The 15,023-nt window shown below is 41.0% G+C and overlaps 1 protein-coding gene across 3 annotated transcripts in view; it reads right to left on the bottom strand.

Annotated features, from left to right (window-relative positions):
- Positions 1-3,319: 3,319 nt before the first annotated feature.
- Positions 3,320-15,023, bottom strand: part of hyal2b (hyaluronidase 2b) — a 35,899-nt gene continuing 24,195 nt past the window's right edge. For all 3 annotated transcript variants that reach the window (XM_036559720.1, XM_036559719.1, XM_036559718.1), the window contains 2 exons: positions 5,866-5,955; positions 3,320-4,935 (listed from right to left, as the gene is read on the bottom strand). In XM_036559720.1, coding sequence (XP_036415613.1) covers positions 4,534-4,935; positions 5,866-5,955 — 492 coding nt within the window. In that variant the 3' untranslated portion in view covers positions 3,320-4,533. The remainder of the gene's footprint in view (positions 4,936-5,865; positions 5,956-15,023) is intronic.

Below are 15,023 nucleotides of genomic sequence, written 5' to 3'. Positions count from 1 at the left end.
TAAACATACTTAGCAGGTTGAAGCTTATATAACTGTATATGTGACGTATAGTTACTTTCTAACTGTCAGTGATCCACACTTCTGTAGCAGGTAAGGCAAACAGCTCAATCACTGATCACAGACTACAGTTTCAGGCCTGGCAGTGCTCGACTCTTGATTTCTGCTTATTCTTGAATGAGATAGGCCAGGAGTCGCAACCCAAACGTTAAGAAGAGCCATTTTGTCCCATTTCAACAAAAATCAAACCACTTTGGGAGCCACAACATTTTATGTCCATTTCACCATCTTGGCTGTAAATGTGTCTCAGTATGTGCTGATGTTCTAGTATAGGATAAAAAATATAATATAAACGAAAACACAGACTGACTTTGCTCTGCTTTAAGCTTTAGCTCAGCTATAGCTGCTTTTCTCGCATCTCCAGCAGGAAACTTTTCCTCAAAAGTGGAACAGTTTCTTGTAAAATGTCTCAACGTTCGTCTTTTTACGAGGCTGAAGTCGCTTCGCATTCGCCAGCTTCTTGTTAAAATTTTCCCGTTCCACCTTAAATGGTGCCTGGGGTGCTGGAATGTAACTGCTGCACCATTTAAGGTGGAACGGGAAAATTCGAACAAGAAGCTGGCGAAGGAGAAAGCGACTTCAGCCTCACGACTTTTTAGTGTTTCAGTTTCTCACTGCAGATTAAACGTATCAGGAAACCAGCTGGAGTGATTATAAACACAAATAAGTCCATTAATCTCCAAATTATCGATGTTCATCTTAAATCTCTCTCTTTGTCGTTTCGTTGGCTACTAACTAGGCGAGACTGTTGTCTGTGTTGCTATGGTGACCAGCAGTCTGAGCTGATCTTCAGGGTTGAAGGGTGAATCAGCAGTTCTACATTAACTCCAGAGTTTAAGATCATTTATTGTTAAACTGTGTTGAATGATCAGCAGAGCTTTATTTTACTGTAAAGGAGGATTATTTTATTTTTACCTACAAATCTGATTCAGCTGTGGAAAAAAATACTCTATAACATTAATAATAATAGTAATAATACGCAATAAAAAGTAACACAAATGTTCTATTTTGAAAAAAGTAGTTTTAATCAGAGCCATTGCTTCTCCTGCTTTTCCCCCCTTTATGTATTTTAATATTTTACACTAATATTAAACCTTATTCTCTGCTCATATTGCGCTTGTTTTAATGTTTGCTATCCGGTGTTGACCAGAGGAGGATGGGTTCCCCCTTTTGAGTCTTGGATCCTCTCAAGGTTTCCTCTTCTTGCTCTTAGTGAGTTCACTGCCGCCGTCACCATTGTAGAAAATGTAGAAACGGGGACTGTATCCATCTGGATTATCATTACAGAGAAATAAAACAATATAACAAATAGAATTTATATATTTTAGTGCAGTAGCCCAGCGTCACCTACACATTCTGCTCCTCCAGCGTTCAATAAGTTCATCATAAATTATCGGTATGATGTATCGGTTATATTTTAAACATCTGTCCAAGTTTTATTTGTCAGTAAATATCTGGCAACAGACATACGACTCCAGTATCACCATTTAAGTGTGTTTATTTTCCTATAAATGTGTTTTATTCATGTGGAAATGATGTGCACATCTGAATCAAGTCAATTAAAATGCAGCACTTTTCCTCAGAGCCCCATTAGTCCCACATTAGGGCACGACTGATATATCAGTACATGTTGAAATCTCACAGACTTACAAGCACCAGCAAAATTCGAGCTGATAAAGTACTGATAATTAGTGGCTTGGAAGAAGAGTCACTATTCATCTTTTATTACAAGCCACTGATATTAAACTACACACAAAAATTCTAGGCACTTATATGCAGAACATGTTTAGTTCACACATGGAAATAAAATAACATCACAACTATCAAACCCTTGTTTTAATTGTAGAAAATAATAATAATAAAACACAGTTACAGTCCTTTGGATTCTCACCAACATATAAAACAGGAGCCCTTGCACTGCACCACACACAGAAATGTTCACTTTGGTTAAAAAAACTCAGAATTTGGCTTGAAAAACTTCAACAGTAAGCAACTTAAGGGCTTTTGGTGTTTTTGCCTGGTTTGTAATAAAGTAATACCGTGAATGTCTCTTTACGCTGAACGAGGCAAATCGTTTTATGAGGCACTAATAAAACAAAATCGCAAAAACATCCATCAACACACACAGACACACTGAAACATCACCGTTTTCCAACAGACAACTTCACAAAACTACAATGACGTTATATATAAAATAAAAACAATCGTAACACCTTCCAGTTTGTTCCCACCGCAAAAAAAAACAATATCACAATGAAATTTAGTGAAATGGAAAAAACACGATTTGATGCGAAACGTCTGTGCTTTAGTGGATGAAACAGAAACCTGTGAAACGTCCATCACACCATCCAGCAGTGGTCAGACGGAGGCTTTGGGTGAAGCTTTAGAGTTGCTCGGTCTGTGTCTTTAGTATTGCATCCGCTGCGTGCGGTAGGCCTTAACTGTGCGCCGCCTACGGACACGCCGCGACCTGATCGTGTAGGATAAGGCAAAACAATAAACATAACCCCAAAGATTAAAACATGTTTCAAAAATACTTAAAAACTTGTTTGACCCGAATACAGACGACACTGCCAAGCGCACATCATAATACAGGGACATAAACACTCAACGCTCAAACAAGCTCAATCCATCGTTTCAGGCACAGTGTAAAATCTTTTTTTCTTGTAGTTCATCCTCCTGTGCAGCAGGCGGCGAGGAGCACTACACTAAAATGCTCAAAAGCAGCAGGTATTGTGAGAGCTGGTTTATGAGGAGCCTGGCCACTTCCTATTTCCACTGTTATATCAAAAACAGGACTGCAAAGCAGCAGAGGGCGCCGCAAGCGAGTCCTCAATGGGAGTAAATGGAGCTAAACGGCTAAAAATGAAAAGTTAAAATAGTTTCTAATCACTGAACCAGAGCTTTCCTTTAGTTTTAGACAGTAGAAGGATGAATTTCACTAAAAAAGCAAAGAAAACTCTCCTGTATGTTTCCTTTTTCTACAGCAAACAGGTTTTGGGCAGCAGGACGCTAACATTACTGCTACCGAGTGCTGATTGGTTGGCGAGCGGAGCAGCTCATTGGCTGTTCGCGCTCACTGACGTCATGAACGTACATGAGGCGCCGTTTTAAACTCCTATAACTCGAGTTTAAAAGCTCTTATAAATATAACAGCAGTGTTAAAATGTTGTATGCTGTTTTGTGTTCAGGACATGATTGTATTCTTTTACATTAAAAACATTTAAGCATTTATAAACTATGATTTTGCTCAAATGCTCCATATCAACCCATTCATTCTGGACTCGCTCGGGAGCGCCCTCTAGTGTTTGAGAAACCCAAAAGTTATTAACATTATTACAGAGCGGGAATTCTGCTCTCTACAAGTTGGTATCGTGTCTCCATGTTTCTTCTCCGCTTTCGCTCCATGTTTATTTACATCACATCCAGGGCTCGTGCTGCTTTCACGTGTCACCGGAATTACCGTAAACACGACTTCCTGACCTGAACAGTTGAGCATTAGCGTCCTTTAAAGTCGTGATTACAAGCGGAAGCTTTGGAAACACTTTAATTTTAAAACTCAAGTTGTTTTCAATCTGTACCCTGTTGTCTTAGCGAAGTAACGGCCATTTTCAGTGGTCGATAAGAAGGGCGACTGTTTACTTTTCCAAATTTAATTTACGTTTTATAATCACCAATTATGCAACAGGCATTTACTTACATTTGTAATTATTAGCTGCACTGTGCACATTTTTAGTATGTAGGGAAAACGCTAAAAAGAGAGCGAAACAGATCAGGCTAGCTACGAGCTAACGTTAGCGGGGGATTCATCAAATAGGCTCGGCTAGCAATTTAAGGTTCCACTCTTTGTGCACTGCATTTTATTCAAATTATCACGTTGTAGTTTGTAGCCAACTGAAGCCGTATTTACAGTTGTATGCAAAAGTTCGAACATCCCCCAAAAAATAAAAAATTACACGTTTTGTTGATTTTCGCAGTAAATATTTGTTTCCTCTGCAGGAAATAAACTTAAAACTAGCATCTTCTGCAAAATTTTGGTTAAAATTTTCAATACATTTTTTTAATTGATAGAAATGTTCCCTAACTTCTGCACTGGCCACATTTCATGTTTTATTTGTTTTTCCAGTATGTTTAAGCAAATAAACAGTAATTGCGCTTTAAAATGTTTTCGCTGTAGAGGATGTTTTAACTTATTTTCACGTAGAAAATTAACAAAACGTGTTTCTGACCAATCTTTTGCACACAACTGTTGTTGATAAACGAATTCAAGGCCAGTTTATCCAGTTTCGTCAAAAGTAAGTTTTCCCAAACAGCTTCCTGATATCCTTTACATTTCCAAGTTCATAATTACGACTTTGCAGGCGGGAAATATCCGACGAACACGTGAAGGCACCATCAAACCACCTGGATTCCAGCGTGAAGGATTCTCTATCGTTTCCGCAGTGCTGCTTCTCTAACACCCCGTCTCTCCGCTCCTCACTGCAGAAATCCCAGCACTAGCATGAGCGTGAGCACCAGCGCCCCCTGCAGGCTGGTACAGTGAGCGGTCCGGGCAGATTCAGCTCCGTTTCGGCTCTCTTTCTGGCTGCAGCCTGGGCCCTTGTACCCGGTGTAGCACTGGCACTGGAAGTCCTCCCGCAGCCTGGCCTGCTCCTCCGGCCCCATCTGACCGCGCACCACCAGCCGGCCACCCTGCAGCTCCAGCTTGTGAGTGGCTGCACTCAGGTGCAGGTAGGTGTCGGTGTCGGGCCGTCTGCGCAGGCAGCGCCCATGGTAATCGCACAGGAACCGGCTGCACTGCTCCGCCGCCGAGGACACGTTCAGCAGGTAACGGCCCAGCGAGTCGCGCAGGTAATCACTCAGACTGGAACAGATGACCTGCAGCACAGCAGGACACACAGCAGACACAATCAAGGAAAAGTTCATAAAGCACATTTAACTCTTTAAAACATAAAGAGGGTCCACACTTTAGTTCCAACACCACTGAATAATTTACTGTAGATAAAACATTATTCATAGCAGTTATTGAATAATTCATAGCAGTTATTGAAAAAACAGCAATAACAGTTCATGAATAATTCACAGTAGTTAATGTATAATTCATAGCAGTTATACAATAATTATGATTAGATACAGAATAATTTATTAGTCATGACTAAATGAATAAAAATAGAAAGAATGGAGTCTGGTAAACAGTAAGGTTAAGGGGGTTTAATAAACAGAAGTGTAGTAAACAGTCACAGTAAACGGGATCCGTCTATTTAAACGCTTAAAACAGACTTTTTTTACATTTGGAAAAATTTTAGGCATGTAATTAGGGTGGCTGTGTGTCTGTGCCATGTTTGTGTTAGATACTGAATAATTCATAGCAGATACTGAATAATTCATAGTAGATACTGAATAATTAACAGTAGGTATTGTATAATTTATAGTATGTACTGAATAATTTATAGTAGATACTGAATAATTCATAGTAGGTACTGAATAATTCATAGTAGATACTGAAGAACTCATAGTAGATACTAAATAATTTATAGTAAATACTGAATAATTCATAGTAGGTACTGAATAATTCATAATAGATACTGAATTATTTGTAGTAAACACCAATTAATTCATAGCAGTTACTGAATAATTTATAATTTAAGTGACGTCACTTTTAAACACCACTTTCTGTGATATTTCACACACTTAGAAACATCTAAAAGCAGCATTAACCTTATTTCACTATTAGATTACTGTGTCCGCTTCACTGTAAATATAAAGACATTATGATCAGCTGTCGTGTGGAGAGAGGGAGAGTCGTACGTTACTGCTGGCGTAGATGGAGTCGCCCCAGAAGATCACACCAGCAGCCCCCAGAGACACACTCTCACCTATAGTGGAGATCAGGTCCACCTGAGAGAGAGAGAGAGAGAGAGAGAGAGAGAGAGAGAGAGAGAGAGAGAGAGAGAGAGAGAGACCTACATTTTAGCTCAACAGTCAGGATATTCAGTGCAGCTACACTGTTAATCTGATATACATGTTTCATTTTCAGCATCACATGTGAAAACACAACTGTCTTGCTGAAAAACAGCTCGGCCGGATTGAGCAGGTTGAGCTGTGTGACAAAAACGACGAGTGTTTTTGTTTTTAATGGTGTCACTGGTCAACCAGCATGACCAATTTGACCAAAGTGGTCTACCAGCAAGATCAGCATGACCAAGGTGGTCTACCAACATTACCAGCTCAGTTCCATCAGACAACACTGTGGTCTCTGGGCCTATCATGAAACAAACCACAGGCCAGCTGGTACTGAAAACAGAATGACCATGATATTTCCTGAATCGGGGGTGTGAGGGAGTAGATGAGCGTTCAGAACACACCGGTTTTGCCAAGCCTGCGGGGCTAGTGTTAAAAAGCAACACTGACAGGTTTATCTATATATATATCGTTCAGTTTTTCACAATAAAAATATTTCAGATGATAAAAATGGTTCTTATTAAACCGTAAAGGGACATCCCAGAATAAAAATCCACTATTAACAAACAGAAATAGGTGTAACGTCCAGGCGGCCAGCTAGGTCAGCTCCGGCCACTAGGCGGAGACCAAAAGCCAGGACACGGTAATTAGGGCAGAGCAGTAACAGCTGTGGGCGCCTCACTTAAGAGGTGCTCACATGCTTCTTTCCGCTCAGTCTTGAGTTTATGCTGCCATGTGCACGTAATTTCGGTAAACAATCTTAAGTCTCAAGTGTTGCCTCTCTTGAGGTACTCTCCCGTGCAAGTATTAAAAAAAAACAAACTCTTGCATGTTCCTCCAGTCCTTGTCTTAGTGCACTTCTAGTAAATAAAAAAATATCCTTCTGTTTGTTCTAAAAGCTCTCAGTCAAAGAGTAAAGAGCATTGTGTTTTTGTTTCAAGTAGCTCTCAGTGCTTCGAGAATATTATCCATAAAGCCGTCAGTTGGCTTCGTTGGTAGTTTGGCCGCGGTACAACGCGCTGGTCATGCAACGTAAAGATAAAGGGTTCGATCCTCCCCCCGACCACTACCTCTCTTTGTTTATTTTGTTTCTATTCGAGTTCTTATTCCTTTCAAAACTGTTTTGGTTGTTTTTCCCCCAAGTACTTAGCCCTTTTTTCTAAAGTTAAACTTTCCCCTCGAGACCCTGTTGCTCTGCACTTGAGACCACCCTCTAGTGTCCGCAGGGTGGTTTGTTCCTAGCACTCCAGTTCACCATCACAAAGGTTGTGAGTTCGATCTTCACCCAGGGCGAACAACCCGGCGCGTTACGTTAGTTGTACTTTAGCCTTTGACTCTAATGCTGCTCGCATGGAGCACCGAGGGTACTGATGAAGCAAGAACCCGTTTTTGTTTAAACTGAGGGGCTGACAGTTTATCTTCCTCAGTAGAACTGGGCTGGTTAGCTAGATAACAGGCTAAAAGATAGCAAACTGCCTAACAACTCCATCATTAATATCACAGGCTTGGATTAAAGTACCTACGGTATGATTAACTGTAAAACGGCAGTATAAAAGTCTAAAAATGTCACCTGAATGTCTCTCACGCTTCAAATGTCCGTGTTTCAGTCAGAAGTGGCGTCAAACCCAGGCTGAATCCCAAACGACTCTGTATTCCCTAAATAGTGAGCTGTGTAACATTAAGTTTAGAAATTCTAGCTTCAGCTCTCAAATACTGCACTGCTTGTCGAGTCTGAATGTGGATGAATCCCAAATGACCATTTTTTAGTGATATTTTGCTCTGTTGGGCTGCAGGAGTCAGTATTTAAACTCCTACGTAGTGCACTATGTAGGGAGCAGGGAGGCGTTTGAGATTCAGCCCCAGTGTGAGAAAAGTGGCGTCGTCAGACTGGCAGACGACTCGCGGTGGTAATTTGGTGACCAAAAAGTACTTATAAACTGAAAGTATTCACATTAAACAGTGCTGTGTTATCATATGTTCACTGTTGTACAAAAAAAGTTTTTAAAAAAATCATGAAATGTCTGCAGTTCACAGTGATGGGCGACCGAGTGTTCTTCTCATTCAGCGGTCCATGGCTGCTTGGCAACGATACTGTATTCTAAAGGAACTACATTTCTTGGCGGAAATACATGTTCATGTCGATTATTATTAATAATAACTTAAATAATTATCTAAAACCTTTTGTATTTTAATATATTTTATGTTGGCTGCCATTTTATAAAAGCTTCACGTCGTGCCTAACAACACCCTTTTCTGGTGACAAAATCGTAGTAACCCATGGCCTCTTGTGGCTTACTGCTTTATTATTTAGCATGATTTTGGCTATATTGCCCTCTACTAGGTGGAACACTTTAACCAATCAGATTGTGTGGGCGGAGCTAACTGCTGTATCCCACACAGGGTGACACAGATACACCCAAATCTGCACACAGGGTGGAAAATGACATGATTTCTGGGATTCTCTCTGCATGTTTCCCATCAGAGTGAAGTCAGTGCTACTGGCCAGGAGCAACACACACACACACACACACACACACACACACACACACCTCATTAGTGTACATGGGTGTGTTTCATTGTCTTGGAAAGGAACATTTTTGGTCTCACATTCTGCTGCTGTGAATCACCATTCACTCCTATCACTGATCACACACACACACACACACACACACACACAGAAAACACATTTAACAGAGCATTACCCAAAAAACCTTCAACAACTAAACATACCAATCTTTTGTTCAGTGTTCAGTGAGTCACTCTTTCCTTTTATTCCAGCTTCCATTCTTTTCAGAAAACTCAGCTTCTCAAAGAAACCTGCAGACACACCTCCCAAGTTCAGTCTTAGAAGTTGGTTTAGCATTTTCTGAAGTAATCAAACATGCTGGCTGTGTTTACACGCGAAGATTTTTGCCAATCTGATTGACTGAGGTGTTTATTCTCACTCTACTCAACAATCTGATGAAAATCTCCGTTTACATGCTCACTACAAGTAATCAGATCCAAAATTACGCTCATGCGTAGAGAACTGCTTAGTGTGGACGTTAACATGACAACCAGCATCACGTGAGTCCAGTCAGAGTGAGATGAGCAGCAGTGAGCAGTGCTTGTGTTTTTAATCACTTTAAAATGATGTCAGACTCAGGAAAACGTCCTTCACATGTCCTTATTAAAGAAGGCCGAGAGGAAGACGTCGTGTTCTGAGACACATAAGCTGGACGTCCGTCCCACCGCCGTCTTTTAAAGATCAGAGCATAAACTTCGTCTCCTCTGCAGACCAGTTTCTGCTCCGCCATGTTGAACGGTATAAACTCTCACTATGACGTGACGAACATGATCAGAACGGACTTAAACTTTCCGATAGGGAATGTAATCAGATACAGGCGTTTACATGGATATTATTCTTCTATTTAACAGATTATTTACAGGATTACCCGCCTCGATCAGTCGGATAGAAACTGTATTCTGAATGACCTCAATCAGACTAGACTATTCCGATTGAGCTATTAGTCGGATTATTACACGTAAACGTGGCTGTTTTTAAACCATGCGTGTTGAACACTGCAGTACACCATAAGATTGATGTACCTTAAGGCCACAGCTTAGGCCTAAAGGCTTCTCTTCCGCAGGCATGAACTCTATTCATGCATTTAATGCGTTAAAAAGTCTTACACACTCTTTCTCTTTCTCTCTCTCACACTCCTACGGCACCTTCCACACTTTCTCTCTCTCTCACATACTTTCTCTCTTACATACTCTGTTTCATCCTCACTTAGTCATTCAATTCCACACACACACACACACACACACACACACACACACACACACACACACTTCCCACATTAAAACACTGCTGTGTGAGCTGAACTCTCCCGTCACTCAGCTCGACCACCCCAGTGATTAAAGAAACACCTGCAAAATAATCCGCTCTCATACTGACAGCTGTGTTTCTGTACTTTACACAATCAGAGACTTCAGACAGAGTCCGATTACTGCCTTTTTAGAGATCTGAGTTAGATTAAACTAGATTAAACCAGATAAAATAGGATCTGACATTAGATTAGATGAGACTAGAGTTTTAACAGAGATTATAAATGTTAGTCAGTCAGAGTTCCATTACTGAGATTTAAGTTAGAGTTAGAATAGTGTTGGATTAACTGGTTATAATAAGAAGAAATTAGAGGAGACCTTAGAATTTGATTAGGCAGAGAATTCGATTTGTTAGTTTATAGGTAGAGTTAGATTAGTCAACGTTAGAGTCACAGACAGATTAGAGTTAGATTAGCTAAAGTTAGATTAGTTAGATTAGTTAAATTAGCTAGTTAGATTAGCTACAGTTAGTTATTCACAGTTAGATTAGAGTTAGATTAGCTACAGTTAGTTATTCATAGTTAGAGTTAGATTAGCTACATTTAGATTAGTTAGATTAGTTCAAGTTAAATTAGCTAGTTAGATTAGCTACAGTTAGTTATTCACAGTTAGATTAGAGTTAGATTAGCTACAGTTAGAGTTATTCATAGTTAGTTAGATTAGAGTTAGATTAGCTAAAGTTAGATTAAAGTTAGATTGGCTAAAGTTAGATTAGAGTCGCATATCAGTTAGTCACCGTTAGATTAGAATTAGATTAGCTAGAGTTAGGTTAGTTATATTACATTAGAGTTATATTACAGAGATAGATTAGCTAAAGTAAGATTAGAGTTAGATTAGCTACACTTAGGTTAGAATTAGTTTAACTAAAGTTAGATTCGAGTCAGATTAAAGTTAGTCACCATTAGATTAGATTTTAGCTACAGTTAGGTTAGAGTTTGTTTAGCTAACATTATATTAGAGTTAGTTTAGCTAAAGTCAGATTAGAGACAGATAAACTGAAGTGAGATTAGTCACAGTTAGATTAGAGTTAGATTAGCTAAAGTTAGAGTCAGTTTAACTAAAGTTAGACCAACACCAACACACAATATTTCTAGGAACTCTAAAGGAACCGGAGCTCAGTCTAATAGGAGAAGTGCTGAATTTGCTGAGCTGTCATGTTTTGCTTCATCTATAAAGAACTCATTTACAGCAAACTCAGCTGCTCTGCTAATGAGGAAGGAGCCACGCTGAATGTGTCTATTTCTATACGCGTCAGTAAATATAGACCTAATCATCTGCCTTTATGTAGAGTCGCTAGAGACCTAAAATAATGCTCACGCACACATTCCCATTCAACCACTTCCTCCTGTTCCATAAATTCATCAAACGTTTACATGTAGTGACTCGAATGCTGCTACGCTCAGCAAGATGAAGGATGAATCATGTGTTGTTGATCTCCAGACAGGGAAAAAACCCTCAGCTGGCAGTTTACTTCAAACAAAAACGGGGCGAAACGACGTCTTTTTGGCCAAAACGAGGCCAGCGCTGCTCCACGGGGTAGACCTGTAGGTGCTGAATTTCGTGGGGAATAGAGGTTCAAATGAACCAAACTTAGTTCTGTTAAAGTGAACCTGAAAGGGAACCAACTGCAAATGAGTTCTTGTTGTGTTCCCAATGTAAGTGAACTTTAAAGAGGACTCAGTTTTCTTTATGGTCCTTTGGGATCTCAGACCACTTCCTGTTCAGACCACAGCACTCACGGTGTGCACAGTGCTCGCAAAGTGGGCAGCGTTCTCTGATAACTCTGACCTTTCAGGTGGCGAGAGGAACCACCAGACTCGCCTGCTGCTCTCCTATTGGCCACGCTGAAACCATGGCCTAAGTGCATCGCGCAAAATTGGAAAAATGACCCTGCGTGTCTGCCGCGGTGAGCTCCATCTTTCGCCGATGCTCCTCACTGAGCTCCACCAGGGGAAAAGCCGCGTCTGCAATGAAATAATGTGTTGGAAAGAGCAGCGCTGCATTTTCATTCATTCGGCGTTCGGTGTGAAAGCAGCTGAAAATTGCGCCGCGCGCCCAGCACGAGCCTTTAACACGGTAAAATCACGCGGGCTCTCGCATCGTAACACTTTAATATGCTGTCTTGTCACAGAACACCGACAGGCTTTATCCTGGTCTGTTTTTACCTGCCAAGTGCTGAAAACAGTGGCTGTGTGTACGGTGAGCCTTGAGGTCTTCGCCATGAAGCAAAGCAAAAGTGGACTGGGGCTGTTTTGTTTTCACATTTGTTTTCAAGCCCCAACGGTGGCTTTAACTGTAAGTACTGGGTTAAAACGTCGAATAGTGAATGATACAAATGTTAAAAAAAGCCAGTGTGGTTTGATGCAAAACTTATACAAACTTTTCGTTCTGTTTTAGGGAGCAAGGAAGCAACAGAAAGAAGCATCTCCAGCTCTAATAAATGAAACAATAAAAAAATAAAATTAAATCAAAGTTTCTCCATCTTTAAAGAACTTTAAAAGAACCTGACAGGAGCGGCGTTTCGTGATGCAGCTGTAAGCGCAGGGACAGCGGTGCTGCGACGCAAACAAGAAATCCACCGTAGAGCAGACCGTCTCATTTCGGTTCAGCCTTCGCAGGTCTACACAGCCCTTGAGGGACACACCTTCATAGACCATGCTCTTTAAAGGATGCAGCCCCTGAATTGGGACACAGCTAATTTTATGTAATTTATCACGATAGCGATAAATATTGTCCTATCACTGAGCCCCACGTGTTGATATTTTGAACACAGCCCAACTCAGGACCCTTAATAACCCCCCCCTAGTGGTTAGAAATTCACGCCGGGGGCACCTTCCTCCGAAGTGCTCTCCAGCCGTAACCACAGTACAGAGCCTGAGTGCTACTCGAGCTGTTGAAGGCGAGGATGGTGTTTGTTCTAGAAGCCCACAGAGCCACAAATGGACACCTCCAGAACACAGATGAGTCTTTGTCTCAGGAAGAAGTCCAGGAGGAGTCCAGGAGTGTGTGTGTTTGAGTGAATGTATGGTTTTTATTTATACCCAGTCCAGTGTAAATTCCTTGTTGTGCATGTGAGCCCGTCGGCAGCCTGTCCTCTGCCAGAACAAACACACCGGCACACGGCTGCTCCTGAAATATGAATAATTCAGCAATAACAGAACCTCCTCTTTACTGCTTCCCTCTCAGATCCATCGCAGTGCAGGTCTGAGCGCTCGCTATTTCTCCTCTACAGACTTTTAACCCTTAGAAGCCTCAGTGCTGACCAAACCGTGCTGTAGCTTCATTCTCGGGTTTCGCGTAACATCACAGTGTATAGTCACCGACATTTTGAGGAGCGAATCAGGGACAGACTGCGCGACGCCTTCAATCTGCTTTGTGAATGATTCACCTGCAAGACGTGACAGAAGTCGAGAGACACACAGACCTTTAATTCAGTGTTTAACTCCAGGTTTGGAGCCGCTGCACTGTATAGTTCAGTGTTTCTCTCTGCTGTTCACCTCGTTCAGCTCAAGAAGGGATTAATTAGCTGATAATATCAGGTATTTTAACCAGGAAACCACAGTTAAGCAGTGCAGGGGTTTCAGGACTGGAGCTGAACTCTGAACTAACTGAACTAGCAAACTTACAGAATCACGTCTGTCGAAACACGACGTCGTTTTCCGACCCACGACGTTCAGTCTGATATTTAACGTTTATGTTTCTCCATTCAAACGTCATTTAAATCAGAAACAGAGAGTGAAGTTATACCGGCGGTCTGCAGCTCCGTTAGGGGGCGACTGTTTATCTCTCGGCTGTTAACATCAGTTAAAGTTATCTAAAGGCCTGCATTGATCACATCTGTGTTAATTAGCTGATGTTGTTACCCTCCTATGATGACGGAGTGTTTCTCCTCTTTATGCAACACCATGGGATCCTTTACCCACCCTGACATGAAGAGCCGGTGGGCTTCTGCGCTTCTATGCTCCGAGAGACTCTCCAGAACAGGAAGAGGGGCTGAGTATGAGATCAATATAAATGTCAGGAAAATTTGGTAGCTTTCCGCCAGTTTAAGTGGGACCAGAAGTTCAGGGGAGACTGTATAAGGATCACAGCCTGTTTTATCGACTCTGTCGAGGTGATGTTTTTCTCTTCCAAAGTAAGGAGAGGAATTTTAGCCATCTTTCACCTCAAGTTACGTTCGACAGAAATTCGGTCCCGAATATGGCGGCCACAACAGAAAAATCACCCGACTGAAACCCTAGGATAGGAATTATTTCTCGCAGCTCACTAAAACGAGTGGAGAAACTCTGTGGAAAGTGCAGATTGCAAACTTTCAGTCCAAACCACATTTGTGTTTGTGAGCAGAAAGAAATATTTTATTTCTGAATGTGATGAAAAGTTATTATTGCGAATACATTCTTGTTTTGCCTTGAAGAAGAAACGTTATTTAAATTTTGGCCAAGTTTTTGTTCCCTTTTGACACCAAAACAAACAGATTCTGAGGTGCAGAACTGAACCGAATGAGAACCGAATAAATAAGATGTAATTACACACTTACACAACATCCAACTACTAACAGCACTAACTCTTCACCTCTCAAAGCTGAAAGGTCCTGACCTACCTGCTCTCCCTTCATTGACTCCCATGACCTCGCTGACCCAAATAAACTCTCTTTCTGTCAGACACTGTTTGCTTTTCCGCTAAATAAAAAGCGAACTTCTGAGGTCAGTCTGCTTCGTCACTGGATGAGCGCCGGCTTCAAAGCAGAGCCAGGATTCTTTCCTTGAAGGAAAGTGAAGAGAGATTTCCTGAAGCATGAATCACACACAAAAACAAACCGCGAGCTGAGAGAGAGCTTTCCTGTCCTTTTCTGTCTGTAATACTGTAATGCAGGAGCAAAAAGCCCTTATTTCTGCTTTATTCTCCTGGGTATATTTCAGTTAGTCCATCTGAATTTACATGCATAAATCTTAAGGCAAATTATTCAGTAACTGCATGAAATAAATGTAAAGTGTTGTTTTTTTTGTTTTATAAGTTCTGTGTGTTTGTGTAGGTTTATGTGTGAGTGGGTGTGTAATCTAACTTTGGCTGAACTGACTTTAATCTAACTTTAGTTGAACTGACTTTAACTTTAGCTAATCTAACTGTGACTAATC

This window comes from Colossoma macropomum, unplaced genomic scaffold, assembly GCF_904425465.1.
Source record: "Colossoma macropomum unplaced genomic scaffold, Colossoma_macropomum, whole genome shotgun sequence".
Classification (NCBI taxonomy): domain Eukaryota; kingdom Metazoa; phylum Chordata; class Actinopteri; order Characiformes; family Serrasalmidae; genus Colossoma; species Colossoma macropomum.
Note: the sequence above shows the minus strand (reverse complement) of the source record. Positions and strands in the feature narration are given on the sequence as shown.